This window comes from Spermophilus citellus, assembly GCF_964194105.1.
Source record: "Spermophilus citellus genome assembly, chromosome: 19".
In the NCBI taxonomy this organism is placed as follows: Eukaryota; Metazoa; Chordata; class Mammalia; order Rodentia; family Sciuridae; genus Spermophilus; species Spermophilus citellus.
In genome coordinates this window covers 22121577-22139834 of record NC_138201.1, presented here as the reverse complement: position 1 = coordinate 22139834, position 18258 = coordinate 22121577, and the positions used below count along the sequence as shown (strand labels likewise).

Genomic DNA, 18258 nt, shown 5'->3' with positions numbered 1-18258 from the left:
AGATAATGCTAAGTGAACTTAGTCAACCCCAAAAAACAAATGCCAAATGTTTTCTTTGATATAAGGAGGCTGACTCATAGTGGGGTAGGGAGAGGGAGCATGGGAGGAATAGATGAATTCTAGATAGGAAATAGGGGAGGGAGGGAAAGGGAGTAGTCAGGGGATTAGCAAGGATGGTGGAATGTGATAGATGTCATTATCCAAAGTACATGTATGAAGACACAAATTGGTGTCAACATACTTTATATACAACCACAGATGAAAAATTGTGCTGTATAATTGTAATGAGAATTGTAATGCATTCCTCTGTCATTTTTTTAAATCAATAAAAATATTGGGAATAGAACCTCTGGAGGTTCTATTCTTCTAGAGGAAGGAATGTTCAAGATATGACTGGGGGAGTATAATCAATCTATATGTACATACAAATATGCCACAGTGAAATTTTGTGCATACTTAAGGTGCAATTTTTAAATTTTGGCTATCTTTTTTTTAATTTTTAGAAGTTACTTTATCATGTTCATTACCCTATTACTTGTTTTGATTAGATTTATATTTTTCTTTGAATAGCAGTACCTATTTATATGTATTTTTTATTTTATTGGTTTCTTTTTAATTATATGTGACAGTAGAGTTCATTTTGATATAATTCAACAAGCATTGACTATTTTAATAGTTTTAAAACTATATTAACTGGTGCTAAATATAAATTACTTGAAGCTTTAATAAGAACAGAAGCAAAGAAAACATTGATTTCTTAAGGATCTAAAATATGCCACATTTATTTGCTTATTTTTCTATTCATTATAATCACAAAATGGTTGTGATGGTAATCTCACACCCTGCCTCCTAGTCATTCAAGAATATCAAAGAGTAAATGATAGACATATTTGACACATTGTTCTATATATCCAGCATGTACTTCTCCTAAACATTCCTATGTTTGGCCTAATATTGACTTGCTGCTCCCCTTCATTTCACTACTACTTATTTTAAATATCAGCCATCTTGTCTCTCTTATTCAATATGGAAACTTATCCTTTCCTTCATAAATGAATTCTTCCTATGCATCCCTTTTTCTCAGCTTCATATTTATCAAGCTCTTCTTTTGCCTTCTTTTCTATTTCTTTCCTTCCATAAGGGCACACCAAAGAAGTGTTTATTCCCACCACATTCTGTCAATGTTAATTCTCTATATATACCTCACCTATTGTTATCCTTGTTTTCTATTATAACCTTGTTATAGGATGTTTGTCATCATGGAAGGCGATATGTGAAAAAAAATGGAAAGAGTTTTTAAAAACGCATTACCTTTGAGTCAGGTGATGGAAATAAAGGAGAATCATTCTTTATTCTGATTTCCTGCACCAGTGTGGTTTCAACTACTTCCTTCTTTTGACTGGCAGGGGTACTGCTGTCAGGTAAGTTTTCACTCCTTCGGCTCCCAGTGTCATATTTTGCTTCTGACAATAAAAAGAAAATAAACAGTATATAAAAATTCTGTAATTTCAGTCAATAAGCAGCACAACAATAGGCAGTCTTCAAATAGCTTACCATCCTTCGTGGATTGCCTGGAAGCTTTAGTTAATTTTCCTCCTTCTTCCAGGATGTTCTAGGAAGAAAAAAAGATTAAGGTATAATAAAAAGCCAAAGTTGATGAAATAATTAATGTTCTCTACTATTGCAGGGTATATGAGAAAGAGCAGAGGTTTCTGAGTCATTCCGATGTATACTCAAACTCCAATTCTCTCACTACCTAAGACATACCTTCTCATGGGGTAAGGATTATGAGCCTTGACAGAGATCTCCAAAATGTCCCTCCCCTTATCTCCAATTGATTGTTACACAAATACTGAAATCCATTATACCATTTTCTTCAGCTGAATTGATGTAGGATAAACATTGTAGCCATCTGTATTTAGACTACTTTTGAAAAATGAGTAACATTTTGAGAAATTATGTGTGATATTTTAAGGTGTTTTTATGACTTACATTGGCATGAATTACCTCTTGAGGGGAAAACATACATGAGCTTTTAGAGTATCTATTAAATGAGATTGATTGGATTCAAAAACAGTAGAAGTTTTGCCCATCTTATGTGTTAAATAGCTAAAGATAAATGCTCATACAAATTTTGCTTCTTCCAAGAAAAAGAAGAATGAAAAAAGCAATCTTGTGGGTTCAATATCAATGAATAAAAACAACACAGAATTGCTAAACAGAAACATTAACTCGAACCTTGGTGACAGAGATGGCACAATGAATAGACACTGAAGAGATGTTTTCTGCAGGGAACTATTAAGTATTAAAGTAAGTTATTGTTTTAGAAAGGGATGTATGTTCTTTTTATTCCAGTACCTTCATATAATTAAGTTAACAAAACAATAAGATATAAAATATTTAAAAAAAAACAGGTGGCACTGCCAACCACATCACCAGGTTTGCTTGGCATAGTTAACAAGACACTGAAATAAGTCGTTTTTAAAAAGATAAGCGAGAAGGAAGAACAAGCAAATCTTCATCTGAAGTCCAAATCTAAACTCAAGTTTGAAGCAGGCTTGGAGGATATTTTGGTTCCTACTTCCATATTTATGACATTAATCTAACTTGTTTATTCCTCCACTAATTTGAGATAACTTACTCAAACTTTACATCCCATATATTAAAAGAGAATACAAATTTAAAGCATGTTTTTTAATTCAGTAGGCTTAATTAGTAGTTATCTCATGCATATTATATTACTTAGGGCATTTCATTAAGTAGATATTTGTCACATTTTCTCATGTTCAACACTATATATAACAGCAGCTTTTAGAAACGTGCATTTCTCCAGGCCAAATGAGCTCATTTAATGTAAATAATAACATAATAGCATTCTAAATGGAATAAAGTATGATAGATGTATACTTATTTCCCCCAAAATAAAAATTACACCCTTCTTACTCACATAATATTTAGCTCTTCATGACTGAAATAAAATTAGAGTCATTTTAAAAAAAGAGAAGTCTTTTACATTTGAAACCTTATTCTAGCTGCTCCAGGATATTTGCAAATATATTTCCTAACTTGGAATAATTCATAAAAATGGTAGAGTTTTACAATGAATATTTAAATCACTAAATACAGAAACACCCAAAATTTAAAATTTCAGAATGTGACATAGGATTTGGATATTTTAAGAAACTATCATCAAAGAACAATAATTCTGAAAGCTTTTACCATACAATTATTGAGAGTCTCTGCTTCCAGAACTGGTTATTACTTTGCACAGGCCATCTATTTTTTGATTAGATGGAGAGGAAATTTTTAGAAAAAGTTCATTACCTCACATTTGTTTTTATTTTTATTGGTTCTTTTCAGTTATACAGCACAATAGAAGTTATATACTAGGATATCATTATAAAAGCATAGAATAAAATTTGTTCTAATTCAAGACCTACTATTTCCTTCTGTTCTACTGATCTTTCTGCTACTTATAGTTTTTAAAATTAGTGTCACTTTTAGTGGAAAGACTCACAAAGTACAGATATGCAAAAGCCTTTTTTTAATACAAGTATTAAGATATAGATCCTAGATTTCTGAGTTGCCACAATTCCTAATATTATTTTAGTATAAATATAGAACCAAGGATAGAAATAGAGAAAAAGCTCTCCTAAAATGTTATGATACTAAAACATCAAGGATCCAAGTAAAAAAAGCAACTTGCAATGTACATCATACATTCCAAACTAAAGGCACCAGGGAAATCCCACGATTCTATAAAAATTAATTTAGACATGGGTTGTAAGTCATGTAAGTATGATTTACAAAAGACAGTAATATAAACTGACTAATCAAAAGATCCTTGACTAAATTTCACATTTCCTCTGCAGTTAGAAAGCTGTTTCTAACGCAATTTTTCTGTCACTATGTGTTTTCCAGCCCATCTTTTCTCCCTGCCCCCAAGACGCTCAGGTACTTGAGAGAACAATGATACAAACAACTTTTTAATTCAACATAATTCTCTAAAACGGATTCTTCTTAGCAAATTTTCATATAAAATGTCAGAAAAAAATATAGCTAAATTTTAAGCATTAACACCTTAAAATACAAAATTCAGAGCAAGAACATGAATTTCACAAAAGATCACTTTACCTTAATATGAGCTTCATAGTTGCCCTCTCCCTTTGCAAGGCGGGAATCACCTGGATCAGATTTTTCAGGAGATCTTTAGAGCAAAAATGTAGAACAAGAACGGGTGAGTGGTTTTCTTTTTAAAATAAACTCTGTTTAACGTTTAGGTAAAATTTATTAAGTGGTATTTCTTGGTTGATATAATTAAAATATGACCTCTTTTTTTAAAAAAAAAAAAAGCTCATATTTACCTCGTTCTGCCTCTACTGCTCTGAATCTATGAGATATTCAATGAAGGCACTCTTAGTTCCAATTCAGAGTGATAGCCAATGTATCAGCAGAACCTGAGAATAATTATTCTACCTGAACTGAAACAAACCTCTGATAACCCAAGACAAGGTAGCAAGATGCACAGTTCCCTCTCCTGGATATCCATGAGTCAAATACTTCGTTCTGCACCATGGGAGTCACCAATAAAAACACCCTATTGTTTCCCCTTTACCCAAGAGCAGTGCAGAGAGTTAGCTGAAACTTTTTAAAATTTTTGGAAGTTAAAAAGTGAATGTATATGCTATTTAGAGTATTTTTGTCAGGCACATTGAAATAAATCATAAAATGGATTTTTCCTATATAGGTCCCACTTTATTCAGGTCCACATAAACTAGAAAGCACTTTAAAACCTTTATAGACACTCAGATACTCAAGGGAAAATACTGCCAGAAAAGCAGAGTCTTGGGTAGTTGTACCTGTTTCCCTGAGTATTATTCTAAATGTCCTCCTTCCTCTGGGATCCATTCCCCAGTCCCTCATCTGCAGGCCTCAGTGGCAGTCTCCAAACTTGAAATCTACATCATGAACATGCAGATTCCTGACACAAGGTTCAACTAAATGGAGGCCAGTGATGGAGACTGGCCTCAGTCTAAATACATTACCAACTACTTAACTGGAGCTGTGTGATGGCTTTGCCTGCCAATCATTCCTGTGCCCAACACTACATGTACATTGTAAGGACATCAGCAAGTTGAAAAGAAAGTGGAGGTGAATGGACACCCACTTTGGGCCACAGATCCATATATTCTAACAAATTCTAGTGCCTGGCTCATTAGTTACTAATCTATTTTTGAATCACAGAGATGCAAACAGAAAAAAACAAAACAAACAAACAAAAAATACAACCTATCAGAACTTCCTCTAAATACTGTATATATTAATATGCCTTTATAGAGAGCTTTCAATATTCTGCACCCTTAATTCCAGTTTTGTGTTCAAACTGATCATAAACTCCACAATTTTGGTCTCTTTTCTAAAACCCTTATTCCTCCTACCCAACACAGTGTTGTTACTCTTCAGAATAGCCCTTTCCTTCATTAGTTACATTTTGATCATCTACCACTTTGTTCACTTAATTCTATTCTTGTCCTCTTTAGTTGGGTTCCTACAGTTAATCCCCATTTTATTATGAAAACATTCACCTTCAAAATGATAACCAGAAAAAGTACTGAGCTTAGAATTCAAGAACCAAAGTTCAGGGCTGGAGATGTGACTCAAGCGGTAGTGCGCTCGCCTGGCATGCGTGCGGCCCGGGTTCGATCCTCAGCACCACAGACCAACAAAGATGTTGTGTCCGCCGAGAACTAAAAATAAATATTAAAAAATTCTCTCTCTCTCTCTCTCTCTCTCTCAAAAAAAAAAAAAAAAGAACCAAAGTTCAAATCTCATTGTTGCCACTTTCTGTACCCAGAAAAGTCCCTCTAATATCTTTAAATTTCAGGTTCATCCTCAAAACGATGATTTGGCCAGCCTGTCAAACACATGCTGAAAGACTAGAGGGTACTTTGACTAGTTGCTAACATTCCTTAAGAATTCTGAAATTCTCTGAACTTTTGATTCTATCAACAGAAAATATTCAAATGACAAAATAAAACAATCACCAAGGGAGCAAAACAGAAAATAAAGATAGAAATTAAAGAAAAGATTACAGTCATGGAAAAGAAAAAAGAGTATAAAAGTAAAAGTCTTCATAAAATGAACAGGGGTAGTAATTGAAGGGAAACCAACTAGAAAATCAGGAAGTAGAGAAATCAGAATGTCCTCTAAGGATTAATATAATTAATACAACATTGTCCAAACAATGGTATTCTTCACTTCCAGAAAGATAATTTCTCTCCAGCACTTGCCTGATCTTGTTTATCAGAAAACCATATGGCCATAGCTCTGTGAGATTTTACATAAAAGCTTTGATGTATTAAAAAAGCTGGTTACCAGTGGAACTGTTAAAAATGTCAGGACAAAATCTTGGACTATAACAAGGCTTCTCAGGTAAAATGTAACTCAGAATTAACACACAACAGCGTTTGACTTCTGAATTGATACATCTTGGTATCAACCTGTACAGTGGGGCAATACAGTCGAGTTCTCAGCCAGGTAAGGCTATAGTCTAACCACAGGCCTGATACTTATTAATTAGGAGAATATGGAACAAATAGCCTCTATGAATGACAGCTGCCTTATTAGTAATTAACAGGTTATAATAGCACAGGCACTTCCAAAGTCTCCATGAGACAACTTTAGGAAACAAATGTTAACTGAATGTGGTGTCTGCCCAGACTAGAACACTCAGCAAATACTTGGTTCCTTTTATCTTCACACTCTTAGTTAATAGACAATTTTTTAAACCTATAAATTCATACCTTATTAATGCATCAGCTTTAGAACTTTCTTTCACTATTAAAGAAAACAGTAAAATTATATTTAATCAACAGAAATATAAAATATTAAAGATTTATGACTCTGATGTTTTGTTATAATAAAATAATCCTCCAGGCCCATTCCTGGAAACATTTTTAGAATTAATATTAATTGTATTTCTGATAGGCAAGTAGTATATTAACAACTCCTATGTCCCCTACTCTGTACTTATCAAATGCAAGAAACATGGAAATTATAAAATTTTGATACTTAAAAGTAAGTCATTTGTCTCAAAACTGCAAGATGAAAGAAAACCTTAGCATTGTCACATAAAGTAGCATAAAGATATCAGTGTCAAACAAGGGGAGACACAATGGTGGATTAGCAGAAAGTGGCTTTTTGCACAGCTCCAAGACATGGGACACAGAGAGGGAGATCACTGCTTCTCTGTGAGGTGGGTGATAAAAGCATGCCACTGATACTCAATACTGAACAGAGAGACTGGGACAAAGATGAGAAACAGAACTGGAGCTTAGGTTCTGATGGGAGTGGGGGAAATGAGTACACGAGGACAGGAAAGACTGAAAAGTGCTGCAGATGAGGGGCTGGGGTTGTGGCTTCGTGGTAGAGTGCTCACCTAGCAGGCATGAGGCCCTGGGTCAATCCTCAGCACCACAGAAAAATAAAATTACTGTGTCCACCTAAAACTAAATTTTTTTTTTTTAATTTAAAAAAGTGCTGCAGAAAGTGTTGGCATGGGGCAACCTGGCCTGGGAAGACTCACAAGCTATTCTGCTCCTTAAACTACTGTGTGAAAGTCACCCCTACTCTGCCTGCTATGCACAGGGAGCTGAAACTGGAGACATGTTTGCACATCTGCACTGCAGCGGCACCAACTCAGACTGGGAACTTAGATCCATGTGTTGGGGCCCAGTCCCATAGATGAATCCAGCAGACACCAGCCACAAGCTCTAAAATGAGCCTAGCACATCAGGAGAATTTCTGGCATGGACAGCACTTTTCCTGGGGGTAATGTAAGTCAAAGAGGCCAGAGAGAGCCTGCCCTCCTCTTCCCTTGATACAGCACTGCCCAGGACCAGTGGCAGTGGCTTCAAAATCTGAATGAGCAGGAGGGGTGGAGCTTGGTGCTTGGGGGCAGATCTCAGGAGGCCAGAAAGGACAGTACTCTTGAAAAACAGAACCGTGAAGAACTGGCTTCCCCTTCCCAAGAGTTGTAGCACTGGAGAGAAGAGGGGTGTAGAGTGCTAAAGGTGCGTTGATTCTTTTATGCTCAATAACTCCCCATGCAATGAAACACCTGGGGCAAGGACTAGACCTCACTGCCACCCCTGAGAACATCTTGTAGAACCCAGCATAACCTATTCCCGGGGGGTGGAGCTGACAGCACCTCCCACAGCTAATCCCATTCCATGGAGAAGGGACAGAGCTTTGGCACAGAGAGCAAATGTGTACTCTCAGTGACAACCTGTGGTTTTTCCTTTAGTTTTTGAATGTACTGATGGATACATGATGAACATTTACACACTTTTACACGTAAACATTTGTTTTTGCTTTCTCATTTCTAGCAATCTCAAACATAGTTATTTTTCCTTACTCTGTTTTTTGAGGATTAAAGTTTTCAATTAGCATATTTTGGATTGATTTTGAATTCTGTTTTAAGATCAATCCAAAATATACTAATTGAAAACACTCTCCTCTTTAATTCCATTACTGCTTTTTTTCTCTTTCCTCCTCATAAACACATCCTACACTACCTCTGCATCTGTCATATTCCTATCTAGAAACCACAAATCCTTTTCTACCGGCAATTGCTTCTTTCCTCTTAATGAACTCTATTCTTCACTTCTAACACTAACTGTGGGTGGAGCTGACAGCACAGCTGGAGTTTACAGAACTCCAGACACCACCACTAATACTCCAGCAACAATTAATACAACTGAAGCCACAGGAACACCTATCCTTTGATTGTATGAAAGATGATTCAGGATTACTTACTGTCTTTTTTTTTTTAATTGGTTGTTCACAACTTTACAAAGCTCTTGACATATACTTCATACATTAGATTGAAGTGGGTTATGAACCCCCAATTTTACCCCAAATGCAGATTGCAGAATCATGTCGGTTACACATCCACAATTTTACATAATGCCCTATTAGTAATTGTTGTATTCTGCTACCTTTCCTATCCCCTACTATCCCCCCTCCCCTCCCCTCCCATCTTCTCTCTCTACCCCATCTACTGTAATTCATTTCTCACCTTGTTTATTTTCCCATTCCCCTCCCAACCTCTTATATGTAATTTTGTATAGCAATGAGGGTCTCCCTTCATTTCCATGCAATTTTCCTCATCTCTCCCTTTCCCTCCCATCTCATGTCACTGATTAATGTTACTCTTTTCTTCCTACTCTTCCTCCCTGCTCTGTTCATATTTGCTCTCATTATATCAAAGAAGACATTTGGCATTTGTTTTTAGGGATTGGCTAGCTTCACTAAGCATAATCTGCTCTAGTGCCGTCCCTTTCCCAGCAAATTCTATGATTTTGTCATTTTTTATTGCTGCATAGTACTCCATTGTGTATAGATGCCACATTTTTTTATCCATTCATCTACTGAGGGGCATCTGGGTTGGTTCCACAGTCTAGCAATTGTGAATTGTGCTGCTATGAACATCGATGTGGCAGTATCCCTGTAGCATGCTCTTTTAAGGTCTTCAGGGAATAGTCCAAGAAGGGCAATAGCAGGGTCAAATGGTGGTTCCATTCCCAGCTTTCCCAGGAATCTCCAAACTGCTTTCCAAATTGGCCGCACCAATTTGCAGTCCCACCAGCAATGTACAAGTACACTTGTACACTTGTACTTACTGTCTTTACTGACAGAAATTGATAAGCCTACCATTTGTTTATTGTGTCAATTAACTTTGTGTGAAAATTAAAATTAAGTACTGAATTTAGTGCTACATATGTAGGCACAGTTGGATGCAATAATTTGGCTCCCTACTAATCTGTGAGGCACAGGATATCTACAGGATCTCTAGAAATGTGCAGACTAGAAGCTCTGTCGCTGAAGATCCATTTAGATACATGGGTAGACATAGAAACAATATGAATAAGCAAGGAAACAAAGCATCCTAATCAAACCAGAATGACTCAACAGCAGATTCCACAGAAACAATAGTGGAGGCAATGTCAGAGAAGAAATTTAGAAAGTTTATAGTTAAACTGATCTATAAGATAAAAGATGATGTAAGGAGTGAAATCACACAGAAGACACAAGAAGGGAAAGATGACTTAAATAAGGATATAGAAGTTCTAAAGAAACATCAATCAGATATTCTCAAAATGAAGGAATCAATAAACCAAATTAAAAATTCAATGGCAAGCATCACCAATAGACTAGATGACTTGAAAGATTTTCAGGTAATGAAGAAGTAGTACATAATATTGAAAATAAATTTCATCATGGAGAAAAGATATTACCAGACCATGAAAAGAATTTTTTAAAAATATGGAATATTTTTATCTTTTCAAACCTTTTCAAAGACTAAATTTAAGATTCACTGGGGTAGATTAAGTCTCTGAATTTCAAACAAACAAAAACCACAATCCTTTCAACAAAATAACAGAAAATTTCCAAAATCTTAAGAATGAAATGGAAAATCAAACACAGGAGTTATATAGAACTCCAAATATATAAAATTACAATAGTCCCACTCTAGGCATATTATAAAATGCCTAATGTACAGAATAAGGATATAATTTTAAAACCTGCTAGAGAAAAATGATTGGTCACATTCAGAGGCAAAACAATCCAGATCTTGGCTGATTTTTCTACCCAGACCCTAAAAGCTAGGTCTTGGAATGATATATGCCAAGCTCTGGAAGAAAATGGATAACACACCAAGAATACTAAGTTAGGTCAGATTTGAATATGAGATAAAACCTTCCATAATAAACAAAAGTTAAAGAAAATTCACCACTAGAAAGCTGGCATGATAAAACATACTCAAATAAAATATTTCATGAAGAAAAAATAAAATGTACAAATAAAACCCAGCAGAGTGTACAACCACAACTAAAAGAATAGCTGATCAAAGTAGCGTCTAATTCAACTTGAAAACTAGAAATAAATCAAAATGACAGGAACTATAAACCATCTCTTAATAATAACACTGAATGTTAATGGACTCAACTCATTAAAAGACATAGGCTGGCAGATTGGATTAAAAAACAGAACCCAACAACATGCTGTCTCCAAGAGACTCACCTCATAGGAAAAGCTATCCATAGACTGACTGTAAATAAGGATGGGAAAAACATATAATTCACATGGGTCTCACAAGTAAGCAGGCGTTTCTATTCTCATATCTGATATAATGGACTTGCTTAAGGGAGTAATACAACAGCAAGAAATAACAGCTGTAAATATATATGCTCCGGAGAATATATGTAAACAAATTCTTCTCAGTATCATGAATCAAACACATCACAACACAATAATATTGGGAACTTTGACATGTCTCTCTCATCATCAGACAGATCATACAAACAAAGATTAAATATAGAAGGTAAAGAACTAAAATTACAATTAATAATTTAGACTTAACAGAGATACATAGAATAGTTCACCCATCAAGGACCAAATACACTTTCTTCTTAGCTGCACATGAAACATTTTCCAAAATAGATCACATTTTAGTACATAAAGCAACATTTACCAAATACAAAAAATAAAGCTAATACCTTGCACTTTATCATAATGGAATAAAACTAGAAATCAAGATAAAAAATAAAAACTAACACTAGGAGACTAAATTCACTACTTAATAATGAATAGACAGCTGAACAAATCATGGTTGAAATTAAAAAATATTTAAATGTAAATGAGAACAGTGATACAACCTATAAAAATCTTTGGGACATTATAAAAGCAGTTCTAAGAGGAAAATTTGTAGCACTGAGCTCATACATTAAAAGAATAGAAAGTTACTGAGTAAATAATCTAACATTACATCTCAAGGCCCTAGGGAAAAAAACCACTAAAATTAGAAACAGACAGGATATAATAAAAATCAAAGCTGAAATTGATGAAATCAAGATTTTAAAATTTAAAAAAAAAAAACCACAACGAATCAAAATGTTGGTTGTTTTAAAAAGTAAACTAAATTGATAAACTTCAGCCAAGCTAATTAAGAGAAAGAGAAAAAAGCAAAGTATCAAAATCTATGGTGAAAATTGAAATATCACCACAGATGAAGTAAAATCAATCATCAATAAATGTTACAGCATCAAACTAAGAAGGCTTCTTCACTGTAAAAGAAACAATCAAGGCATTGAAAAGAAAGCCAACAGACTAGGAAAAAAAACCTTTGCCACCTGTGCCTTAGAAATTCTAAGCATCAACTTCCAGGATAAAAAACTCAAAAAAACTTAACACTAAGAACACCACCCCCACACACCACCACCCAATCAATAAATGGGAAAAGGAGTTGAATAGGTACTTCACAAAAAAAATACAAATGGTCAATAAATATATGAAAACATTTATATAAATCAGAGGAATGCAGTAAACAAACCAGGGACAGAAGGCTTACAAAGACATTTCAGCATAGGAGACAACAAAAATGCTATTCTCTTACTTCCAGCTATTTATGTGTGGTACAAACAAAGCTTTACCTCCCCTAGGGGTAAAAACTGTTGAAAGATGCTTTCATCCATACTGCATTATCCTGGGGAAATGTAGAAAGAAACACTAGGAAGGTAGCAGCAAGTTGTTGTGCAGTAATAGCTGGTATCTTAAAATATTTAAATAGGCTATTAGCCTACTCATGCTTTCAAAATGTGCTAACTATTGCCCCTCCATATGGGAGAAGAAATTCCTTCCCACTTCATTTAAAGTATAAAACAAAACAAAAACAAAAACAATGCGACTTTTGTGGCATTTCTCCTGAGAGAATCTACTGGTAGGCCAGAGATTGTATTGCATAGAATGTATGAGCTCTAGCTTCAATCCCCGACAGTGAAATAAAAAAGTGATGATATTTTTTTAAAGAATTATACTGTGAAAATTATGTAGACTGAGTTTATAATTACCACTCAAAAGAGGATTATTTCAATTCATGCATGCTATTCACTTATTTCCCATGACAAGGTAGATAGATGTAAAAGAGTTTTTGATGCCAATTTTATAAACTATGACTTCTTGAGATTGTCAAATTCCATTGAGAAGAGTTTATATGGTCCCAGCAGACCAGGATGGTCCAGTTAGTACTGGGTCATACAGCATGATGTCAATTTTCTCAATCCTCCTCATAAGTGGCAGATCTTCATATACTGCACACTTTCTCAGCATGTAATCTGTATCCCTCATGTCCTATACTGATGAACCAAACTACTAAAAATAGAAAAAATAGTAGCCCACTCACAGAGAATGTGCCTTAATTTCATGCTGCTATGGGTTCAATCACTAGCACCACAAAAGCACTGAGATCTACTTTTTTAATTATATATTTTTTCCTTTCCTGTTTAGTGGTGACCTGATTGATTTATGAACACTTATACTCATGCATATTTCTTTTTCTCATTTCTAGCATATTTGAAGCCAGTTATTTTTTCATGGATCAGTATTTTGACATAGCAATAAAGAAAAGTCCAGGACCAGATAGATTCTCTGGCAATTCCTACCAAACCTCTAAAGAACTACTAACATCAATATTCCTCAAATTATTCCATGAAATAGAAAAGGAGGGAATCCTGCCTTCCAAACCCATTCTATGAAGCAAAAATCATCCTGATACTAAAAACAGATAGACACATAAAGGAAGTAAAGCTTTAAGACAAATATCCCTGATGAACATACATGCAAAAATTCTTAATACTTGAAAACTGCATATAAAAATATATTAAAAATATAGTGAACCATGATCAAGTGGGGTTCATCCCAGGGATGCAAGTTTGGTCCAACCTACAGAAATCAAAAAACACAATTTTTCAATAGACTTTAAAAAAAGAATCACATAACTATCTCAATAGATGAAGAGCATTTGACAGAATACAGCATCCACTCATGTTCAAAATGCTAGAAAAACTAGGAATAAATAAGAATATACCTGAACATTTTTAAAGCTATACACCAAAAAATCCCAAGGCTAACATTATTCCAAATGGAGGAAAAACTGAAACATTCCCTCTAAAAACTGGAACAAGACAAGGATGCCCTCTTTCACCACTTCTGTTCTTGAAATTCTAACCAGAGAAGTTTGGCAAAAGAAATTAAAGGGATAGGAATAATAAAAGAAGAGCTCAAACATCTCAATTTGCTGACAAAATTCTATACTTATTAACACCCCCCAAACTACCCAAAACTTTTAGAACTCAACTCAGCATAGTTGCAGGATATAGAATTAACACTCACACATCAATTATGGTCCTGTACAATAATTATAAATCAGATGATGAATCACAATGGGCTCAAAAAAATTAGAATACTTGGGAAACAATTTAAGAAGTGAAAGACCTCTATAATGAAAATCACAAAACACTAGAGAAAGAAGTTGAAAAATACTTTAGAAGATGGAAGATCTCCCATGTTCATGGATAGGCAGAATTAATATTATCAAAATTGCCATACTACCAAAACACTATAGTTTTAATGTAATTCCTACTAAAATTTCAATGAAATTTTTCATAGAAATAGAAAAAAACAGTAATGAAATTCACTTGGAAAAACAAGAGGCCCAGAATATCCAAAACAATCCTTGTGTGAGAAAAGTGAAGGAGGCGGCAGACATCACAATATCCAATCTCAAATTATACTATAGGGCTACAAAAATGGCATGGTGTTGGCACCAAAACAGGCAAGAAACCAATGAATCAGACAGACAAAACCACACAATATACTTATCTCCTAGTAGACAAAGGCACCAATAACATACATTAACAGAAAAGAGCTTCTTCAATAAATGGTACTGAGAAAACTGGAAATATAAATATGGCAGAATCAAATTGATCCCTTAACTCTTACCATGCACAAAACTCAACTCAAAGTACATCAAGGACATAGGCATTAGACCAGAGATCCTGCACTCACCAGAAGAAAATGTAGGCCCAGCTCTCCATCATGTCAGCTTAGAAACTGTCTTCCTCAACAAGACTTCTAAATTGCAACAAATAAACTCAAGAATCAATAAATGGGAAGATAACAAAGTAAAAAGCTTTCTCACAGTAAAGAAAATGATAGACCATGAACAGAAAGCCTACAAAATGGGAGAAAATCTTTACCACCTGCACCTCAGAGAGACATTAATCTTCTGGATATATAAAGAACTCAAAAAACCAGCTCAGAAGGCTGCGGCAGGAAGATGGAGAGTTCAAAGCCTGTTTCAGCAATGGTGAGGCACTAAGAACTCTGTAAGACCCTGCCTCTAAATGCAAAAGATAGGGCTGGAGATGTGGCTCAGTGGTTGAATGTCCCCGAGTTCAATCCCCAGCACCACCCCCCCACCAAAAAGAAAACTCAAAAAACTTCACATACACACACCCCAATCAATAAATGGGCAAAGAATCTGAACAGGTACTTCACAGAAAAAGAAATACAATTGGTCAATATATTTTTTAAATGTTTAGCATTATCAAGAAGACAAGCAACAATAAATGCTGGAGAGAATGTGAGAAAAAAGTTACACTCATCCATTGCTAGTGAGACTGCAAATTGGTGCAAGCACTCTGGAAAACAGTATGGAGATTCCTCAGAAAATTTGGAATGGAAACACCATTTTACTCAGAAGGACTTAAAATCAACATAATAAGTGACACAGCCACATCAATGTTATAGCAGCTCAATTCACAATAGCTATGAAATCAATCTAGGTGCCCTTAAAAAGATTTAAAAAATTAAAGAAAATGTGGTACATAGACACAATAGAGTACTTATTTCTCATCCATAAAGAAGAATGAAATTATGGCATTTGCTGGTAAATGGGTGGAACTGGAGACTATCATACTAAGTGAAATAAGACAATACCAGAAAACCAAAGGCCAAATGTTCTCTGATCCTAAATAGAATAAGTTATAGACCATGTATGTATCACATATCAAAATACACTCTACTGTTACATAGACCTAAATATATACAAATAAAAACTGGTGCTAAAAAAATAAAAATAAGAGCAGAGGAGATAAAAAAAAAAAAAGCTCCCACCTAACATATACCCGTTTAGGAATGAACAGACATGTCTAAAATTCAGTGGTCGGGACACTCACCCTAAAGCAAGACTAGAAATAAATGAAGCAACTCTTACAAAATTATGCAAGTCCTCAGCCTAGGTCTCTCCCATATCCTTGCAGACAGCACATTATTGACAAATTTGGAGGAACCACCACGGATTCTCTACTGCCTATATCACTAGTCCACCAACATGACTCCACTCTCAACACTGATGCAGAAAGCTATTACCTCAGAACTGACCGTGCAAACTGACAACAGCTCACGGATCACAGATAAGACACAGGAAACTGCAATACAGATGCCATTTGGAAATGAATTCAACTTTATACAATAAACCAATAACACAGGACACATCATCCAGAGAAGGCTACTTCCTAAGTAAACCCTCACATAAAGGTGGAAGAGACATATCCCTGAAGATGTACAAATTTCAACCTAGAAATGTAAGAAGATAAAAATCAAGGTAGTATGACTCTTTCACAGTTTATAACTCTAGGAACTTTTTGCAAAGATAATGCAATAGAGAAAGTGCCAGGAAAAAAAATTCTAAAGAATGTTAAAAATAATGAATGAATTCAAAGATCAAACAAAGAAAAACTGAGTAAATTAAGGAAAACAGTGCAGGACATGAAAGAACAATTTAATACAGATTCTGATAAAGAAACAATTAGAAATCTTGAAAATAAAGAGCTCCATACCTCAAATAAAAATATCTAGTTGAAGTCAAACCCATAGAGTACATCAAGTGAAAGAAAAAAATATCAGAGTTTGAAGTTGACAAAATACCACATTCAGACAATACTAACAACAATCAGAAGAATTGTAAACAACTTACAGTCCCACTGAACACAATTCATAGACAGTACTCTTATGAATCACTGGTACACACAATGGAGGAGAGGTACAGGCTATAGACAATGCAAGCTTTCTCCGTGAATAAAAGAAATTATTTCTGTATACTCTGGATATTAGGGCTCTATCTGAAGTGTGTGGGGTAAAGATTTGTTCCCAGGATGTAGGCTCCCTGTTTATCTCTCTTATTGTTTCATTTGTTGAGAGAAAACTTTTTAGTTTGAGTAAGTCCCATTTGTTGATTCTGGCTGTTAACTCTTGCGCTATGGGTGTCCTATTGAGGAATTTGGAGCCTGACCCCACAGTATGTAGATCATAGCCGACTTTTTCTTCTATCAGACGCCGTGTCTCTGATGAATGGGATAGACAGCAGAATACATCAGTCACTAGAAAGGCAATTTGTAAATCAATGGAAATGTAACTGATGTGACACAGCAACCTGTATACGGGGTAAAGGTGGGAGTTCATAACCCACTTGAATCATTCTGTGAAATATGGTATATTAAGAACTATGTAATGTTTTGAACAACCAACAATAAAATAATAAAAAAAAAGAAATTATTTCTTAAATCTGGTGACAGTCATGAACATCCAGGCATAATAAGGTTTTAGAATCCCAAGTGGACATGACCAGAAAATTAGTCTATAAAATTACCAAAGGTAAACTGAAATCTACAGAAAGGGCCAAAGAAATTATAAACACATCAGAAAAAATATTAGATTTCTGAGTAGAACCTTTAAGATTCAGGATAGCATGAAATGGTATATTTCAAACACTGGATAAAAAATGTTTAAAAGTAAACAAGGACAAAAACTATAACATGAATGGAAAGGATGGTCATCATGTTAAGGTTAAAAAAAATCAAAACAAAAATCCAAGTATCACATGCTCTCCCTAACATGTGGAATCTGGGAAGAAAATATGAATGACTAGAAAATGGGAGAGAGATTATTAAAGAAGAGGGAAGGTAACTGGGGAGGGGGAAAATGGAAGTAGGCAGAGTGGTCAGGATTCAATTATTGTGTGTGAGTATAGAAATATCACTGTGAAATCCACTAACTTGTGCCCACAATAGGAGTTGATATTAATAGTTGATAAGAACACCTGTTTTTATAACAAGTCCAATTTGCTATAATGTCACCATATAGGAAACACAACACACTAATTTAAAAATATTTTTCTTATTTATGCAAAGCCATAAAATTTCAGGGTTCAAAATTAATGTAAAATTTCTTCAGATAATATCATTTAGATGATAATTTTTCTACAATTAATTGCTAAATAATTCTGGATTCTAGATGATCAAGAAGGAAATTAAGAAAAATATGAATGGAATTTAAAGATTTATTTTTTTCCATTAT

At 34.7% G+C, this 18258-nt stretch overlaps 1 protein-coding gene across 1 annotated transcript in view; it reads right to left on the bottom strand.

The window, feature by feature from the left end:
- LOC308638623 (uncharacterized protein) overlaps positions 1 to 18258 on the bottom strand; it is a gene marked incomplete at its 3' end in the record, with an annotated part of 126577 nt that overhangs the window by 75553 nt on the left and 32766 nt on the right. Inside the window, exons 6-8 of the mRNA XM_081276243.1 lie at positions 4135 to 4207; positions 1555 to 1612; positions 1312 to 1463 (exon numbers count right to left, since the gene is read on the bottom strand). Coding sequence (XP_081132369.1) covers positions 1312 to 1463; positions 1555 to 1612; positions 4135 to 4207 — 283 coding nt within the window. The remainder of the gene's footprint in view (positions 1 to 1311; positions 1464 to 1554; positions 1613 to 4134; positions 4208 to 18258) is intronic.